Source organism: Lacerta agilis, chromosome 1, assembly GCF_009819535.1.
Source record: "Lacerta agilis isolate rLacAgi1 chromosome 1, rLacAgi1.pri, whole genome shotgun sequence".
Classification (NCBI taxonomy): domain Eukaryota; kingdom Metazoa; phylum Chordata; class Lepidosauria; order Squamata; family Lacertidae; genus Lacerta; species Lacerta agilis.
Window position 1 is genome coordinate 131,228,229 of NC_046312.1, and position 20,552 is coordinate 131,248,780.

Here is a 20,552-nt window from a genome sequence, read left to right on the forward strand (position 1 = left end):
CTTGCAACAAAACCCCAAGTTTAAGGTGCTTTTCATTAGACAGAGTAGGAAAGTACTCAGGGAGGCCATTTAAAAGGAGCCGGCTAAGAAAGCAAATAAATGACAAACACTCTCCTCACTAATTAAACATGTACGCAAACAACAGGAACACCTTTCCAACAAGCTTGGATCATGCTTTCTTCAAATTCTGGAACTGCTGATAGGAAAGTTGTGTTGTATAACCCAAGTTGCTTAAAAGGTCAGCTTGTTCCAAAGAACAAAGCTGTGACATGTTTCTAAAATGGAAAACTGGTTTAAAACATTACTAACAGTGATCACGTTCCCTTTAATATTCAACATTTGAACAGTGCCTTGGGAAATTTAGTAAATGTGTTATGAAAATCTCTTGTGCAAAAAATCAATGCACACACTAGAAAAAATGAAAACACTTCCCACATGAAGTATTTTGGAATTAAGAGGTAGACTTAAAGGGCTTCACAAAACCTTCATTTTAAAGTTGTGCAACTCGACTTCTTTCTATAGCTTTATGTCATTTCAGCTCTTGAATGCTCATACAGCACATAAGGTGAATCCCAGTGACCTAAGGGTTAATAAATGAACAGAATACCCTTGGAACACAATGAGAGAGTGCTGTCAAGTCAAGCATCTCTGAGTGACCAACTAGGCACCTGATCAGAGGTAGGTCCAGTTCTTACTTAAGGTGGAAAATGTGTCTAGGCTGAAAATACTTCAGACTGCATGCAGGGCCTCACATGGTAAGTATGCTCTTCACAACTTGTGGTCCTCCAGATGTTTGAGGCTATACTGCCATCATCCCTATGCGCACTAAGGCTGATGGAGCTCAAGAACCATTGGAGGTTGGAGACAGCTGCTCTATGTGTTATGGGGAGGGGGAACGGACTATAGGCTTCCCCTTGTGGAGCCAGTTTTCTGCATCCAGAGAATGTGTGGAATAGAAACACATTCAGTCATGTGAGTTTCAAGTGGTGCAGCCTCGACACAGGGCAATGACCCTCAAAAGAACTAATCCTAAAACTTCAGCTTAAACAATGGCAGACTTAAGAACAACTATCAAATACTTGTTTCTGCATTTAAAATAATACAATGTAAACTTCTGGTGACCGTCACCTGCCAGTAGAGATGGTCAAGACACACTACTGTTACAGGATGAACCTGTGAAATGCTATTTGACCATAAATGGTATCCATTACAGTTTTCAAAAATGTGAAAGGGGATGGATCAGTCCTATAATCTGAAATTGTTTCTAGTTATTTCTAATCATGGATCTGAAGCAGCTTGGGCACTAGCACATAGTCCTAAATTTTAGGTAACAAAATCACTTCAGTGGGGGAGGAAGTGTGCTTTTTCTTCCTTACGAAAAGGTGTACATAAAAACGAACCATTGAGAGTCGTCATAAGACCGATAGGATCAGTGTGTGTGTGTGTGTGTGTGTGTGTGTGTGTGTGTGTTAGTACACTTAATGTATAAACTGTTTTCAGAGCGGCACATTAGAAATTGCAAATGCTTGCAAGATGCCTGACTGTGCTTCACTTTAATGCATATCAATGACTCATTGAGGAATGATAGTTTTAAAGGGAGCAAAAATGTGTTTCATGTTACACAGAAATGGTAGCTCTCCAAAGTAACTTCAGCTTTCAATGCTGATATCTGCAAATGCCTAAAAAAGTTCAATTTTAAATGTTACAGATTAAGAAAAGCTGTCAACCACAGAGCATAGAAAACAATAGTCTTGAGTGTCTTCTGCACCAGGGAGAGGCAACAGTAAGAAGTTTGCAGTCTGGGCACAGAAACTATTGCTCTAAACTTTGGCTTTGCAGAAGTATCTTCCCACTGTGTTTCAGTTAAAAACATAAAAATAAGAAGCATCCAGAAGTTGGGGCTCCCCCTCATATAGCATAATCATCATGGTCTTGTGGGCTGAAGGCAGATGCCCTCAAAATCTCCAGGGAATTGACTAAAATTAGTGTTCCAGTGAGATGCTTCCAGCGTTTTGTGATGGGATTTTTCATCTTGTCAAGGCCAATGTGCAGCTCTTGTGTCACATCGCGGTAACTGTCTCCCATCTGATTGCTCCATGTGAGCATAAAGTCATATGCTGGTTTCCACATTGCCTGCCAAAGACAAGAAACCAGAATTAACACAGTATACAAGACTGCTCTGCCATTAGGATTTATGTCAGCCAAACCAAACCATCTTGTGTACAGTCTCTGCAGTCTCTTGCAGACCCAAGAGCAAGGGCTGTCTCATTCTTAGAACACTTTTTGACTGGACCACACGTGGGATAAAAATCCTGAAATATATACCATGTGAATCAACACATACAGGCTGAAGTAGCACAGCCTTGACACCAGCTGCGACTTCAATGAGAACTAGACCAAAAGAAAGGCAAGAATTTCAGTCCTAGCTTGTTTGGAGGTTCTAGCAGGGGAGCGCAGCTATCGTATACCCTTGACCGAAGAACGGTACACTCCTTCTATCTGGGATGGTCGTCCTCTTCCACCAAGCACGCAGCTTTGGGAGGGAGGCACATGGAGCGGTGAGGGAGGGAGGGGACACCCGCCTAGCCAGCCAGATCAGCCGAATCAACCCTGGCAATCAATGGGGTGACAGGTGTCGCAGCCAGATCACCCTCACATCTATCATATGTGGTGGGGGTGTGAAAGAGTTAAAATATACTGGGAATTAATATACAATGAGTTGAAAAAAATGCTACAATACACATTCCAAAAGTTGCCAGAGGCCTTTTTATTAGGGCTGATGGGAAAGGAAATAAAGAGAAATGATCAAAGGTTATTTTTGTATGCCACCACAGCAGCCAGGATATTGTTAGCACAAAAATGGAAAACACCAGATTTACCAACAATTGAAGAATGGAGAACAAAATTGCTGAAATACCCAGAATTAGCAAAATTGACTGGGAGAATAAGAAACCAAAGCAACCAAAGGGTCAAAGAGGATTGGAGTAAATTTATTGTGTATTTAAAAATTTGACATCACCGACAGGTTTTGATACAATACTTGCAATGTAACAAAGGAGTTCAAAATAGAGAGTATTTTAATTATGTAAAAGTAAACATGGTGTTAGCAAAGCGAACGAATGGAGAAAAGGTGTAAAACCAGGGAAGGAAAGGAGGGAAGTCACAATACTCGGTGGAGTATATGCATGTATATTTAATTTACAAATGTATTAATCTGAGAGTGTTTATTTCTGTCTGTTACTTTAAAAGCAAAATAAAAATACTTTTTTTATAAAAAAAGAACCTATCAGGACGATGTGGCCCGTTGCAGAATGTCATTATTCATTACAATAATATCCCATCGTACATTTATCATGCAGTTGCACTGCTGAAATTCCTACTAGAGTCAATAAATTGGTGCTGGATTTAAAAAAAGAAAAGAAAAGAATTTCAGTCCTAGAATAAACCATATCAGAACCAGTTTATGAGAAATACTGCAGTAGGCTAAGCTACATTTCTTTTGATTAAAGGGTTTCCCGCAAAACCAAACGCTAGAGGACAGAATAAGGAAAAGGTCTCAGACACAGCACACACTGCTGTCAAATTAATTGCTTAGTGTGCTGCAAATTTGGGTCTAACTCAGATTTTCAGCTGACAAATGGCTTGGTATTCTTGTAATACTGGGAGGTTTTCAAGAACTCTTTCAACATTACAAATAGTGGCAATAGTTAGCTGGATGGAAAGATACACCCAGTGTTATCTGCTCCAACTTTCCCTGTTCTGTTGAACCACTCCAGCTATATGTGAACATGGAAAACAGATTAAACCAGAGGGTGGCCAGCATTCAGATTGTAAGTACTAGGATGGGCTAGCCATTTCACTTTTGCGATAAATGCGACACCTGCAAGACCATGGAAGAGGAATAACACTCAAGGCTGAATGCATTTCTTCCTGTCTGGCCACTTTTTTGACCACAGCAAACATGCAACAAAAATTGCTGTTCAATTTTGTCATCATTCAAGATCAAAAAGGGAGCTGAACATAACAGCAAACTGTTTTTCCAACCTATAGTGCCGAGTGAGCCATACAGCAAAACCCAGAATGTATTACATGAAAGCTTTCTTACCTCACTATCTACAGCTCCGTTCTTGTCTCGATGGGGGGCTTCATAAGCATCCATCTGTTGCTTGGAGACCTTGGCCAGTTTCTCAGCAAGCTCTCTCCAGCGCTGGGCCACTTCCACAGCCGTAGTCAGAAGCACAAAATCCTGAATTAGCCTCACAACCAAGCCCTGGCAGTCCATTTTCAGCAAGGCCTGAAGGAATGCAGAACAAGTCAAGTTAGTCATGGACACCCAACCTCACTGGAGCATCAGCCCATTTATGCATGAGATCAAAAGACAGAGGAAAAGCCACTACTATTTTATATTTATATTCCCCTCTCTGTCTGGTTATATAGATACTCCAAACAGGAGTATGTTCAGGTAACGCTTATTTCTTAAGCCAAGCAAAATAGAAGTGTGTAACTAATTTGACTAAGATGTTCAAAGGTCTGCAACCAAGCCTTATGAGGAACAGTTGAGGGAGTTGAGAGTGTTTAGCCTGGAAAAGAGGAGACTGAGAGAAGATAGAATCATAGAATCGTAGAGTTGGAAAGCCCCAAGCGTTGTCTAGTCCATCCCCTGCAATGCAGGAATCTCAGCTCAAGCATCCATGACAGAGGGTCATCCAACCTCTGCTTAAAAACCTCCAATGAATAAGAGTCCATAACCACTTGAGGGAGTCTGCTCCACTGTCAAACAGATATGATAGCCATCTTCAAATGGCTGTCAAATGGAAGATGGAGCAAGCTTGTTTTCTTCTGCTCCAGATGGCAGAACCTGAACCAATGGCTTCAAGTTACAAGAAAGGAGATTCCGACTGAACCTCTGATGGCAAGAGCTGATGCACAGTGGAACAGACTCTCCTTCATTGGAGGTTTCTAGGCAGAGGTTGGATGGTCATCTGTCATGGATGGTTTAACTGAGATTCCTGCATTCCAGGGGTTGGACTAGATGACCCTCGGAGTCCCTTTCAACTCTACAATTCTGAGATTCTATTCTAGGACCTTGCTATTCCATTAAATTAAATGCAAATATCCTGTTTTAATTACGTGTGTCCAAAGGCACTGCAAAACTAGCTTATGCATTAGGATATGCAGCATAGACAGGAGAATCCCCGTGGTCTGGCCTTCAATAATGTGCATTAATTACATTATAGCCCACATGCTTTTAAAAGTGATTACTACACTCCTGCTGGGATTAGCAAATTTGACAACAGGAGTTTTAATTCCTCCTAATTGTACTATTTAAATTTCGGGGGGGGGGGGGGGAGGAGAGGCTGTGGATCTCTTCTGTGTGCTCTAAAGTGACCACTTGCCTGGCGCTTGGCTATTACTTCACAGTAGTAACAATGCTCTCCCTTAGTATTTACTGAAGTTCCTGCTTTACATCCAAGCAGCAGGCAGCATATCAAAGAATAATACTTTACATTCAAAAATCACACTTCAAAAGATGTGCTGGAAGAATGTAATTCAAACGTATGTACTCTTCAATATTTAGATAATGCCTCAAAAGTGGGCAAACTTTCATTTCCAAATAGCTGATTGCATATTAAGTAGCTTATAGGTAGTGGAGTGACAGCAAGTTTCTGCACCAAGGAACTTTTTTATTTTTTTGGTATGGACATATTAGGCATGGTAGGACCATTGCAAGGGCCCTCAATTCTTAAAAAAGTGGATTCTCTCCCTGCTAAGTATTTTCCCCCAAGCCATTAAAAGCTGAGTGGTAGTCAGGGCACCACACACTTCTGTCTCAGTATGAAATGACGGTAGTTGGAAGTTAATCTTATTAAGGCAGACCTGCGGCCTCCCTCCTACATGTTTCCCCAAACTGCAAAACCAAGCCTGAAATGAGCCCTATTTCCGGGGTGGGGGGAGGGGGGGGTCCTCTCGAACGCCATTGAAAGAGTTTGAACAAGAGGGTCTGGTTTCTTGCCCTGCTCTTGCTCTGCTTCACAGGCCTGTAGGACACGGGCAACCTACTCATCTTCTGACTTTCCAGAGCATTTCCTCCCCCATGAACTCCAACAATTGGTTTCCCAGCAGGAAGAAGTAGTATCTTCCAGTTTATAACCCCTATTTGTACACTTCTTAACATCCTGCCAAATCAAGGAGAATATCCAGGTAATCTGGTAATTCATTTGCATTGATGGCGCTACACAACGATCATGCCTTTGGCAAACTTTTGCACTTCTCCTGCTGACAAAGCAGAGCTGGCTCCCTCCTGTCCTTTGCTCACACTCCTTACTGAACACCCACTTCCTTCCTTCCTTCCTTCCTTCCTTCCTTCCTTCCTTCCTTCCCATTCTGTATCACAGCAGCTTAGCCCAAGGATTCCCCTTCGGGCAACCATCACTTTATAGCATCTTCTAAAAGAGCTTTCATCATTAAGGTAGAATTCTTGTAAGAATTAAACCAATCAACATGTATTGCGTATATGACGTGTTGGGCATCATGGTTTTAGACACGGTGTTCAATTCAGTTTCCTTTAAACATCCTTTTTTTTAAAAAGGGGGGGGCAGCTTGATTGCAGCTTTAAATGGGGTAACTACTGTATAACACTTCCCTGAGCACACAGAGGTTTCTATACTCTTGAGGGAGAAGTAAAATAATTATATAGCTGGTTCCACAAGATGGATTTCTGGAAGGTCATTTTTACTTAATGAAAAAGTAGCAGTTTTATTAAGAAGGCCCAAATCCCAAGAGTCCTGGCTTTCAATTTGTTAGCTGCAGTGCACTTCATTGGTCACTGAAGCTAAGTTTTAATGAGCAATTTCGGAGGGAGATACAACCAAAAGATGAAATTTACCTGTGGTTACTTAATCCTAAAAATGCACCTCTGAGCTGGGAAAGGGATCCAGTCAAAGACTTTTCTATGATTGTCTTTTGATTTAATCACCTGAGATAAGTTTATAAAAATGACAAGAAAATGCACATTGTACAATGCCATGTATTTGCACTTCAGCCATTGAAAACAGAATGGATAGCAGCCCAGTCCTAATCATGATTACTCCTAAGTAAGCCCCCTTTATCTTAATGGTAGCTACTTCCAAGTTTAGGTCTGCAGCCTAACACAATCAAGGCTGCAATCCTAAACTTACTTACCTGGAAGTAAGTTCTGCTGAATTCTGCAGAACTTACTTCTAAGTAGACATTGTTAGGATTGTGCTATCAATAGGTGTAATGTTCGTAATGTACAAGGGGATGCTCAGCCATTACCTCAGGCATCTTGGTTTCTTGACAAGCACCTGGGTGGTGCTTAAATATATGGCAACAGTGAAGAAGAGCTGGTTTTTGTGCTCAGTTGTGCTAGAAACAAGCAGCAGCTTTCACAGCCTTAGTTATTTTCCCCACAGCCTGTTCAGGGGAGCTCTTAACACAACAGAATGCTGGAAACCAGGTGACCATTCCTGATTTAATACTTCCAATAACCAGAATACTTACTGACATCAGTTCCTTCTGGAAAGATTTCCTATCCTTACTGTCGGAATTATTACAGTCTTCTTTCAATTTCTCCAACACAGAAGCCACACATTCTGGCTCACTGTCCAGCTCTGCTCGACAGAAGAAAACAAGTGGCAAGTTGCCGTATCCCAGAGCATCTGCAAATGCACGCCAGCTGCTAATGTTTTCCATGAGCAAAGTCCTTACTGAAGCATAGATATAGGTGAGAAACTTACAAGGCCGCAAGATTTGCTCCAGCAACATACTAGTGGTGAGCTCAGGCCCAGAGAAATAATTCGGCTTGGCTTTCCCAACAACTAAAACATTTTTGGTATGGACAAGGCCAATTTTACCCTGATAGTAACCAATGTACCATTCCTTTGTCCAGAGTTGACCTTTCAACTTGATTTTCTCCTCACTTAGCAAGGCTATGGCATCCCCTTTCTTGTATTCCAAGAGATAATGGTTTTTGTTTTGCCGCACTACCGTTTTCAGTAGTTTCCCGTATTTTAAGCTTGCCACTATCCGATCCTGGAAGACAGGGTATTTGCTGGTGGTTGCAAGAGGAGACAGGATGATTTTCCCCACTTCGTTTTTCTTCAGGAACCTTCGCTGCCCAGTTGACCTGATAGCACTTTTGGGAGGAGGCTGTGGTGTTTGAACACAGAACTGAGTCAATATGGCATCCTTGGCATCCTTGACTTGTATTCTCAGGGTGAAGTCATACAGCTCGTTGGGATCATGTGACATGATGGGGAAGATGAGGCGGCTGACTTTGCCCAGCTTCATCTGGAAGCCCCTCACTATTTTTGCCTGCTCGCTGGCTCTTACCTCATAGTTAGTCATGTTTGAAAACATGCACAGCTTTAGGTCTTGTGGCCTCGCTAAGGTGAACTGGTGCTTCCCCCACAACTGCAGCGCCACTGCCGATGTACAATGTGCATGACGCGTGACTTCATTCACCAACAGAGTCTTGGGGGCACAATCATGTCCAAAGATGGCCACCACAGTTTTAAAAGAAGGGTGTATGTGCTTTGGACCATAGACTCCAACTGTGATTTTTTTATTAATGTAGTCCCAGACAGTGTAAGGATATAGAATGCTCTGTCCCTGGGCCACAACTGCTATGTACATGCAAGGCTCCAGGTTTTCCAGCTGAACCTGGATGGTGTCTCCATAGCAACAGCCGAGTTGCACTGGTGTGTATGGACCTTCCTTCATGTCACTGCGCAGGCACTGCACTCCCACCAAACTCTTGCTCACTAGGTCATTCTTCACTTCCGCTGAAATTTTCATCTCCAGCAGGATGGAGGTTCTGGTTTCCATGTTGCTCAGCTTAATCTCTAGCACAGGGCTTATGGTGCTGCATTTATCACTGTTGAGCTCAAGAGGAGGATCCAAAAGAGCCTTCATGGAGATTTGTTGTGTATCGCCAATACCCACATGCCCTTCAGGAAGACGCATATTAATATTTGTATCTGGAAGCTGAACTGCTCCCCCAGAACTATCCAGCTTACAAACTATGTTTGTCTCCACAGGTTGCGTCTGGCCCCAACCAGGGTTCTGGCCCAACAGATCCAGGTCATGGCAAGACCTTGCTAATTTCCGATGGTTCAGCCATGCAGCTCTGAAGTCTTCTCTGCTCTGGAATTCCTCTGGGGTAGGAGATTTCAACCCTGTGAAGAAGCCTGAGGATTCAGGGTTTTCTGACTTTGCCTGGAGTACGGAGAGCTCTGATAAACTGTAGGAGCGCTTGCTTCTGAAAAAAGGATTGTCCCGCCTGCTTGGCTGCTCAAACTCAAATCCATTCATTGATGGACCCTCATCAAGATGGTTACCTAGACTGCTGTCAGTTGCAGAACTTGACCCTGTAAAGGTGGGCACCCCTGTGTCAAACAGCAACAAATCCACAGTGGTTTGGTGGGAGCAATCCTTGTTCCTATCAGGCAATATCTGCAAATTCCCATTCAGAAAAGGGTTAGTCTGCATGTTATTCATAAAAGGGTTGTTTTTGGCTAAGCTCAGGTTTAAATCTGTCCAGTCTCCAAGCAAGTCAAGTTCTTTGGCTCCCTCATCGGAGCTTTCAAGCAGATTGTCTATCATTCCACTGTCCGTTAATGAAGAGTTCCGGTAGTTTACAGGCTGAACGTAGGAGGATGGAATATAGCCCATCTCTGTGGTATTGTGAGCATACCACCACTCACCTCCTGAGGTATCTAAGACATAAAGGTGGTCACCCTTGGAGAACTTTAAGGTGGTGAAATTGTTGGGGCAGTAGTCTTTAATTGCTACAACTTCCTTTGCATTTCCAAATGACGTAGGATTGTCTATCATCAAGGCACTAGGAGAAGGCACTGTAAATCAAAAAGCAGAACATAGTCAGCAACTGCAGGAGGTAACAACCATCTACCAACATTGCACAATTATACTGTAGCTCTTTTGCTTGTACTCTGAATCAGGATATTTGCATGCATAAACACACACACACACACACATTATTTTTCAAGAGATCCTTTAAGAGATTAATGGATTCTGTGTTATTAGAAAATAAGGCTGCAATCGTATACCAAATTTACCTAGGAGTAAGCCTTGTTGAACTCAATAGGGCTCATTTCTGAGTAGACATGAATAGATATGCATACATTGCACTGTAAATCTCTATTGGGAATATGGTTGAGTTAACTACTTGCAGATTTGGAGATTAATGTGTGAGCAAATTCATCACTAGATTCACAAGGAGACGCTGTGCTAAATGGGGGCTGTGGCAGGCAACAATGGAAAAAGAAGTTGATTGAGAATGACATTGGCCATGAACTAATTCAGCTTTGTTATAAAAGGTTTTAACTAGTATTTGTTGTACAAGCATTTGCAAGCATCACGTTACTCCTGTATCAGATCGTTATTTTTTAAAACAACTGCCTCATTAACTTAGAAATCCAATTCCAGGCTAGCAAGAGCCAAATCTAAATAAACAGCTGCATAGGTGAAGGTCTGGCAGAAGTCAGAGGGCCCCATCCACTTTCACATTCTTTCACATTCTCCAGTACTGAAATGCAGGTTGTAGGTAATTGTTCCAGGTTGAAAAGAGTTAAGAGAGCCTTAATGGTAATATACTAATTTTATCCAAGTCATGGAAGATAATTTGTCCATGCAGGAAGGCTTACGCATTCAGTAGTGAGATGGCCTGATCTCAAAGGCTCACAGTAATAAATTCAAAGGAAAAACAAAATATGAGATTCCACGCTGCTGAATCTTAAGTGGAATTAAATCTTACAGCAAAGATGCAAAGTGTTATATCATTGCCAAAGAAGGCCTAGAACACCACGTACAATGGGAGGAAGCTGCTGCATGATAAGAATGTTAATGCTTCAAGGTAACTTAGACAAGGGGAAAAGCCACACTTAAGGAATGCTTTGCATCCATTATTCTTAAGGAAGATTACTGCTGAGCAGGGCAAACCAAAGCAGAGCTGATGTAAATGAGTAGGGAGAAATGGAGATACTAATCTGCGGCTGAGAAGCTTAGAGGTCTTAATGCACACAAATCTGGGTTACTAGATAATCACCATCTGAGCATATTAAAGGAGACAGTGCATTAATCTTAGGGCCTAAAGGAACCCTAAAGTCATCCAGTCCAAATGTCCACATTTGTTTATATATTAAATCTCTATCCCAACTTTCCGCCAGATAACGTTCAAGGTGGCCAACCACAACAATACAGACACGATACAATAAATCAGAAAGGAAACACTCTCATATGTGGCTGAATGTAGGGTCCAGTTTCAAAGAAAACCAGAACTTAAGGCCAATTCACACATCACATCCTATACAGAAGGCTCCTCATGGTAGAAACTGGAATTAAAAGTATTGCTGGCTTAAAGAGCATTGGGTGTGGTGACCCTGTACATATGTCAATCCTTGAATGCCCATGCAGTGTGCTGACTTTGGGAAGCCACATAAATGGCACCCTCATGCTCATTTATGCACATGTGTAGGATCACACACCCCCTCCGCTCCAGGCATGGGAGGATAAATGTTCAACATCTATTATGTAATGCTTTGAAGACCTCAATGCCCTTTCTGGAACTGAACACACTTCCTATAAACACCAACTTCATTTGGATACCCACTCAGACATTGGGAGGGCATATATTGGGGGGGGGGCACTGTTTTTTCTGTTTATTACTATGTTATGCATTTTTGTATTTTTGTATTGTAAACTGCCTGGTGACCCTCAGGTGAAGGGTGGTATAGAAGGTTGCGGTGATTATGATAATAACAACACTAATGATAATAACGGAAAGTAAAAACCCACTAAAAACAAAGCTTGCAGGGCACCAGTAAAAAACAGAACCAGTTATGAGGCCTGCACTCTGTTTAAATAAAAATGCCCATCTATTGTCAGCAGAACATTATCAGAGAAGAAACTAGCCAGGCTTCTCTCAGTAAGGAGTTCCAGAGTTTGCAGCAGCCACGGAGAAGACCCTCTTTTGCATTCCTACCAAATGTGCTTCAGGCGTTGGTAGGATGAAAAGGAAATGCCTCTTTCTAGGGCAAAATTTTTAGCCTTATTACTACTTACTGTAGGTTAATAATCACTGACAGAATAGACAAAACAGCTGTTTACCACCCCATCCCCATCAGTAAAACCTAGCTGGTGAAAAAGGTGAACAACTACACTGACTGCCAGTGTTTTCTCAGGCATAATGCAAAAGATTGTGTTCATAAATCTCTAATGGTTTGTGACCTAGATGAGTCATATTATGACACCAGGTTGCCTTCTCCAGCCCCCCTGCCCCTGAAGTCAGGCAGATAGCAACTAACCTAAGAGTTTTAGTGCAGTCTCTGAAACTGGTCTCTCAAACAGATGCCTGTATGCTGCTTGTTCAGGTCCTTTTTGTACAGCAGAACATTCAGTCATCGCAAAAGCCCTGCCCTGTACTCTAAAATGGCACAGCCTCAGCGAGAATCAGGTCTTGGTGACTGCACACACGCAAAGCAGCAGGTTTTGCAGATGGAGCCTTATCACTAATGGGACAAATGCAGGAGGGGCTAAAAAAAGTGTATTTTGTGTTGGAGACATTTAAAGCACACAGCAGGAAACAAATGGGTGTGATTCATGTTGAGTGAAGGAGGGTGCCAGGATGATCTCTTCTCCTGGTAATGTGAAGTTATTCATCCTCTTTCCACTCTTGTGGAAAGAGGGGAAGACAAACCAAACACAGTAGCAGAGCCCACCCCTGCCCACCCCAGGGACAGGTGGCTAAGGAAAGCCGTTTCACTAAACCAAAGTTTTCCATCTCTGGATCAAGGTTATTTTCAGTAACCATTAAGTCAATCTCAATCTTGTATCCACTGACTGAATTCCAAAGCAGAATCATGTAGCAAATATAGCTGCTGAAACAATACACAATACTTTCATCATAATGTTCCTGGCATAGCATTTCCTATGAGGAATTTAAAAATTCAGCTTAATAATAATAATAATAATAATAATAATAATAATAATTTATTATTTATACCCCACCCATCTGGCCGGGTCTCCCCAGCCACTCCCATACCAAAATACATTACAGAGTCACAAATTAAAAACTTCCCTAAACAGGGCTGCCTTTAGGTGTTTTCTGAATGTCAGGTAGTCAGTTCCCTTGACTTCTGATGGGAGGGCGTTCCACAGGGCGGGCGCCACTACCGAGAAGGCCCTCTGCCTGGTTCCCTGTAGTTTTGCTTCTCGCAGTGAGGGAACCGACAGAAGGCCCTCGGCGCTGGATCTCAGTGTCCGGGCTGAATGATGCGGGTGGAGACGCTCCTTCAGGTATACAGGACCGAGGCCGTTTAGGGCTTTAAAGGTCAACACCAACACTTTGAATTGTGCTCGGAAACGTACTGGGAGCCAATGCAGATCTCTCAGGACCGGTGTTATGTGGTCCCGGCAGCCACTCCCAGTCACCAGTCTAGCTGCCACATTCTGGATTAATTGCAGTTTCCGGGTCACCTTCAAAGGTAGCCCCACGTAGAGCGCATTGCAGTAGTCCAAGCGGGAGATAACCAGAGCATGCACCACTCTGGCAAGACAGTCCGCGGGCAGGTAGGGTCTCAGCCTGCGTACCAGATAGAGCTGGTAGACAGCCGCCCTGGACACAGAATTAACCTGCGCTTCCATGGACAGCTGTGAGTCCAAAATGACTCCCAGGCTGCGCACCTGGTCCTTCAGGGGCACAGTTACCCCATTCAGGACCAGGGAGTCCCCCACACCCGCCCGCCTCCTGTCCCCCAAAAACAGTACTTCTGTCTTGTCAGGATTCAACCTCAATCTGTTAGCCGCCATCCATCCTCCAACAGCCTCCAGGCACTCACACAGGACCTTCACCGCCTTCACTGATTCTGATTTAAAAGAGAGGTAGAGCTGGGTGTCATCTGCATATTGATGAACACCCAACCCAAACCCCCTGATGATCTCTCCCAGCGGCTTCATATAGATATTAAAAAGCATGGGAGAGAGGACAGAACCCTGAGGCACCCCACAAGTGAGAGCCCAGGGGTCTGAACACTCATCCCCCACCACCACTTTCTGAACACGGCCCAGGAGGAAAGAGCGGAACCACTGTATAACAGTGCCCCCAGCTCCCAACCCCTCTAGCCGGTCCAGAAGGATGTTATGGTCAATGGTGTCAAAGGCCGCTGAGAGATCCAGCAGAACCAGGAAACAGCTCTCACCTTTGTCCCTAGCCCGCCGGAGATCATCAACCAGCGCGACCAAGGCAGTTTCAGTCCCATGATGAGGCCTGAATCCTGATTGGAAGGGATCCAAATGGTCCGCATCTTCCAGGCGTGCTTGGAGTTGTTCAGCAACCACCCGCTCAATCACCTTGCCCAAGAATGGTAGATTTGAGACTGGGCGATAGTTGGCCATATTGGCTTGGTCTAGAGATGTTTTTTTAAGAAGCGGTTTAATGACCGCCTCTTTCAGCGGGTCTGGAAGGATTCCCTCGCAGAGGGAAGCATTCACCACCGCGCAGAGCCCATCGCCCTGCCCTTCCCGGCTAGCTTTTATAAGCCAGGATGGGCAAGGATCAAGGAGACAGGTGGTCGGTTTCACTCGTCCAAGCAGCCTGTCCACATCCTCGGAGGTAACAGATTGGAATTGATCCCATGAAACATGACTAGACAGGGCTCTAGCACTCTCCCGCCCTGGCCCTGCTCCCATGGTGGAGTCTACCTCCTTCCGAATCTGAGCGACTTTATCTGCAAAAAACTTTGCAAAAGCATTGCAGGAGATCTTGGGGTCCCTACCAGACCCCGGTGACAAAGGTGGTTCTGCTAGGTTGCGAACCACCTGGAAGAGTCTCCTGCCGCTGTTTTCTGCAGATGCAATAGAAACAGCGAAGAAGGTCCTCTTCGCTGTCGCCATTGCCACTTGGTAGGCTCGAAGTTGAGCTCTAGCCCATGTCCGGTCTGATTCCGAATGATTTCTCCTTCAAGCCATGCCACACTTAGTTATTCTAAACATACGATATTAACTCTCAGAAAACTTTTTAGAAGAGCATTTATACAGAAATCTTTTCATTCCAAAACAACATTTTGAAGTATTATGTAAGTAGTAGTATGATCAAGAAATAGGATCATTTGACATTTTAAGGCACAATTCAGACAAAGCATCAAATCACAGTTAAGGAAACATAACTATGGTTTGGTGTGGTGTGTGGTTGACAAAGTATTGCTTCCAATAGTGTGGCAAATCAGAGTCAGAAACCGTGAGTTTGCAAACCACAGCTTATGCTCAGGGGCGTCGCTGGGGGGGCGGTAGGGGCGGTACGCCCCGGGCGACATGGGAGGGTGGGGGGGTGACAAGTGGCGGGTGGGGGTGACAAGCGGTGGCCCCTCCCGCCACTCCCACGTGCCACCGCTCCCTCCATCACCCCGGGAGCAGCAGTGCACGGCCGAGCGAGCACCCCGTCCGTGCAGCGCTGCTGCTCCCGGGGTGACCAGCGGTGCGTGGGGAGTGGCAGGAGGGGCCGCCGCTTGTCACCCCCACGCGCCGCTGCTCGCTCCGTTGCCCCGGGAGCATCAGCGCATGGTGTGTGCGGTGCAGCTGCTCCCAGGGTGACGGAACGAACGGCGGCACGTGGGGGTGACAAGCAGCGGCCACTCCCACGCGCCGCTGCTCCCTCCGTCACCCCGGGAGCAGCAGCGCACGGCCCGACAATGGAATGTGCCTGCGCGACATTTCACGCAGGCACACTCCATCATCGGACCGCCGCTTCCGCGGCTCCCTTTTGAGCTGCAGAGGGAAAAGGCGGCTCGTGGGGCTGCTGTGCACGATCGGCGGGGAGCCACCGATAGTGCTCAGCAGCCCCACAAGCCACCTTTCCCCTCTGTGGCTTAAAAGGGGGCTGCGGAAGCGGCGGCGGCCTGGTGATCGTAACGTCACAATGTGACGTCACGACGCCCCGCCCCCGGGGCGTGTTTTTCGCCGCCCCGGGTAGCGCGGAGCCTTCCTCCACCACTGCTTATGCTAAATGGCTTGTAGTGACTAGAAACAGGGATTTTTCACTTATCCCCCCACCATGCTTTGCCTGCTGCACATCTGGAAGACAAAGCAACAAGAGCAGAAATCATGAGCTAGTGCAGGGGTCACCAACCCAGCTGAAGACTCTCACTGCTGCTCCTTGGGAAGTGCCCCAAACTCTTAAGCTTTCATTTTTTAAAAAGAAAATAGCAAGTGTCTAGTCCTTCCAGAAAGTTATGGGGGGAAATGCACAGAAACCTACTAAGCAATTTCTATGAAATGAGAGTTAATGTGGTGTGGCATGTGCAAAATCAACATTGTGTGATCTCCACAATCAGGACCAGCAGGATGTAGCTGACTTCCCGTGGTAGGCAGAAGGTCGTCAGGGCTGTCTGTCTTTCTGATTTGGTGTTATGTCATGCTCCCCATGGTAGCCATTTTGCATTATGCCATGCTCCCTGCCCCATAGCTGCTAGTTTGTGACTGGTACTGCCAGTGCTCTCTCACAATTTGAAATATGCCCACTGGTCTGAAAAGACTGCTGACTACTGAGCTAGTTTGGTGACTTTACTGTGATGGTGCATACAGAATGCCTTCTCTTGTAGGCACTTCAGTTTTGGTGATCTAACTTACATACAAAAAACCCTCTCACCTTTGACGGAACTGAAGCTGGTTTCAGAAAATTCTTCACTCAGGTCAATCAGTGTCCCCTCAGATCTGCACCGTGGGAGCCCACTGGCATTGGCAGCACGAATCCTCTGGGCTGCCATCTTGAGATTTGTGCCCTTCCCTGAGAATCTAGTGGGCCATCTTCTCTACAAGAGTTGCGCCATTTTTCTTCAGAAGCTTTAAGCTACCGGTGCGTTTAGGGTGCTATTCGTTTTTTGGGGTATTTTTTTTACAACTTGAGACAAATCTGAAAAGAAAAAGAGTGGAAGAGTTACAACATGGTTTCTCTTAAGCATTTCCAACTTTGACATGAGAGTCTGTTGTAGAAAACTTCTCTTTCTCCAATTTCACTGTAAAGTTTAGAGTCTGAAAAACACTCAAATAATCTGCTTTTGGCTACATTCATGTAGCCATCAGGCAAAAGCTGGGGGTGGGGGCCCTATAGGATCCTGTTTCCCCACTGCAAGTACCATATTGCTTACTTTAAAATATGTTGGAGGAGGGGTAAGTTTCTTTACAACACCTGCTTAAGTCACTCTAGTACATAAGGTTTTCTGTTCCATAGATATCCAGTACGACCAGAGGCAGACTTGGGTCTTGACCAGTATACCTTTCAAAAGCAACATAATGGTTCCTATTCAGTCTGTTGTTTTTTTTTGGCCAGGGTGAAACAATCATTAAACCTGTAGCCCTCCGGAACTTGCTGGCCTTCCACACCCCTCATCCTTGACCACTGATCATGCTGGCTGGTGCTCAACATGGCCAAGACTGCACTGAACTACCGTCTAAGCAGAGTAAGTTTGGGCTACAAGAATCTAAGTTATGTTGACACAGAGATCTCCTCCTTAGAGAGGGCCGTCTCTGTGCTCTACTTAGTTCAAAATAAGCAGCCCACCCATGGAATATATTTCTTTTGGGTGTTCCGCGAGATTCTCATGAATACCCATACTTTTCACACTACTGAATCAGTCTTTCCAGCAATTTGGTTTGGACCACTGCTCAGATTTAGCATAGATAAAATCCAAAGGAGAAATTCAATTCATCAGGTGAAAATACAAGGAAATATAGATGGTCACATTTTCCAGCAACTTGTCCAGGATGTGAACATTTAACCAGCTATTTAGCCAAGTGGACAGCCACTCCCAAAGTGGTTATTCTACAAGTGCTTCTCAGTCAGAGTGCTTGACTGCTCTCCATAAATGTTTCCCACATTTAGTACCCTAGTGCCAACAGGTGCATAAAATGTAGCAACAATTACTTTTATGCATAGTAACTGCTGTGACGATGCCCCTGGTCAAAACCTTTAATCACTATCACCAATGTAATATATTAACAAAAATTACTCCACTTAAGTCCTTGTTTATGAATAGGAACATTCAACTCCTGTTTCAGTTAAGTAACAATGACATTAGATGCGTATTAATGACTCAAGGTAGCGAGTTGGATCCAAATAATTGCAAGTAGAAGCAAAGAAGCACTGGTCAGTGCTACTGAAGGCATGCTGGCACTGTTAAACTATTGCTATTGGACAACAGGGAAATTCCACAGCAGTCATCCTCCTGCTTTTGCATGCAGAAGCTTCTGTGTAACTGGGGGCACATCTTTGGGTACAGGTTGGAGTTTCTTACACTATCATGAGTGAAGATGCCTCCCACATGCATGGGGTCTCCCTCAGTTCCAAGCCCGGGGGTTTGTTTTATTGATAGTTTGCTGGTGTTTCCAGTTTGTTTTGCAAAGTGCCAACTAGGGCGGGCAATATCTGGTTTTCAACACTGAAATATATCACCAGCTAAACATCCCATCACGTCCTGGCAAATAGAAGGGGAAGAAATGGAGGCAGTGAGAGATTTTACTTTCTTGGGCTCCATGATCACTGCAGATGGTGACAGAAGTCACGAAATTAAAAGACACCTGCTTCTTGGGAGGAAAGCAATGACAAACCTAGACAGCATCTTAAAAAGCAGAGACATCACCTTGCCGACAAAGGTCCGTATAAGTTAAAGCTATCCGTTTTCCCAGTAGTGATGTATGGAAGTGAGAGCTGGACCATAAAGAAGGCTGATCGCCAAAGAATTGATGCTTTTGAATTATGGTGCTGGAGGAGACTCTTGAGAGTCCCATGGACAAGAAAATCAAACCTTTCCATCCTTAAAGAAATCAGCCCTGAGTGCTCATTGGAAGGACAGATCCTGAAGTTGAGGCTCCAGTACTTTGGCCACCTCATGAGAAGAGAAGACTGCCTGGAAAAGGCCCTGATGTTGGGAAAGATGGAGGGCACAAGGAGAAGGGGACGACTGAGGATGAGGTGGTTGGACAGTGTTCTCGAAGCGACTGGCATGAGTTTGGCTGCGAGAGGCAGTGAAAGATAGGCGTGCCTGGCGTGCTCTGGTCCATGAGGTCACGAAGAGTCGGACACGACTGAACGACTGAACAACAACAAACATCGTGATATACCAATATATCATGATGTCTGAAATAAGGATGGAAGAGATAGCTTCCTTTAATTGTTTAAAAAAAACTTTTCTGAAATGACTAATCAAACAAAAATAAAATTAAAAGGAATCCTCAAAGATACCAAAAAAATAAATAGATCCCAAAACATTTTAAATGGGAACCAGAGGGTCTTGGTTGATCTTATGGACATACAACCTTTTAATGATCCTGTGACTAAATAAATCCAAGTCAAAACCCAACCTCAGATAGACAATTGCTGTACAAGGAAGCTCTACTTTTGACAAACAATTTACTTTTATTGGAAGGAACGGTCATTCTCCCTTTGGTCATACAGTCATAATAGTTCTTGTTGTTGTTGTTGTTCAGTCGTTCAGTCGTGTCCGACTCTTCGTGACCCCATGGACCAGAGCACGCCAGGCACGCCTATCCTTCACTGCCTCCCGCATAATAGTTCTTAGCATTCCTCAAATAATCTATTACTCTCTGAGGAGATCTGCTTAAGGTTGAACGAAAACCAGATACACACACACACTTTTTTTTTTCTATTTGGAGATACTAACTTTTCCCCAGCCTCTTTCAAACAACAAACATTAGCACACCCTTTATTTTCTCCTTTCTCAGAATTGGCCATGTTTTAGGCTGCTAACGTCAGAATGCTACTTTTAAAGTCAAGTTAAACACGGGGGAACTTTTAAGCTCCAAAATTTATGGCGAAAGTTTTTCTTACATTTCTAAACCTTAAGAGTGCAAATCTTGAGTTCAGCTGAAGCCTCTGGAAGCTGTCCATGCCATAACAGACATGATGTCAAACAATATATTGCCTACTTTTTATGCAATATGCACCTTTAAGAACAAATGTGTTGAGGGGTGGGTGTGTCCGCACAGGTGTGTGTCAGGGAGGGTGAAAGAAAGCCCAGTTTCAACCCTGCAAAAATACAAAGCTGATAATGAATGAACTGCAGCTAAAATCTCACGTTGATTTTTCACATGGCCTAGTCCTCATCTGCAGACTGCAATAAATTGGCAGGCATGGATGCACACAGAGTGTTCGCATGGATAGGTGGGAGGAAGAAATGGGAGATGACGTCAGAGGAAAACAAACTGCAAAAAGGACAGATAATAATAATTATGTAAAAGCAAGTTATAGCAATGATTAACAAGGCTGTGTTGGTGTTAACACACACATCCTGGCATTGGTAAGCTAATTAACACATGAAGGATAATAAAAAATCTTGTCATTTCAAGTTGCAGGTGCTAGAATTGAGTTTCTGTTCAAAAGGCAATTCAGCAGTTTCATGCTGGAGTCTCCCTTCAAAGCTCCTTTTTTCAGAGTGACCTGGCATGCTGAAATGTTTTCCTGCTGGTTTCTGGACATTGCCATTTCAGATGTGAGTTTTCCG

The 20,552-nt window shown here is 44.2% G+C and overlaps 1 protein-coding gene across 1 annotated transcript; it reads right to left on the reverse strand.

The window, feature by feature from the left end:
• Window positions 1-1,529: 1,529 nt before the first annotated feature.
• On the reverse strand, window positions 1,530-16,933 carry SH3BP4 (SH3 domain binding protein 4). Its single transcript, XM_033171475.1, has 4 exons — window positions 16,682-16,933; window positions 7,522-9,875; window positions 4,106-4,294; window positions 1,530-2,133 (listed from the first exon to the last, which is right to left on the reverse strand). Exons 1-4 carry the CDS (start codon window positions 16,797-16,799, stop codon window positions 1,909-1,911), a joined length of 2,886 nt encoding a protein of 961 aa, XP_033027366.1. The 5' UTR covers window positions 16,800-16,933; the 3' UTR covers window positions 1,530-1,908.
• Between the last annotated feature and the right edge of the window lie 3,619 nt (window positions 16,934-20,552).

Excerpts from the sequence above, each read along its gene's own strand:
- SH3BP4 (XM_033171475.1), bottom strand. The coding sequence starts at position 16,799 with ATGGCAGCCCAGAGGATTCGTGCTGCCAATGCCAGTGGGCTCCCACGG. Across the intron at positions 4,295-7,521 it reads TCCAGAAGGAACTGATGTCA|GCCTTGCTGAAAATGGACTG; the intron begins GTAAGTATTCTG and ends GCATTCCTTCAG. Across the intron at positions 2,134-4,105 it reads ACGGAGCTGTAGATAGTGAG|GCAATGTGGAAACCAGCATA; the intron begins GTAAGAAAGCTT and ends TGTCTTTGGCAG.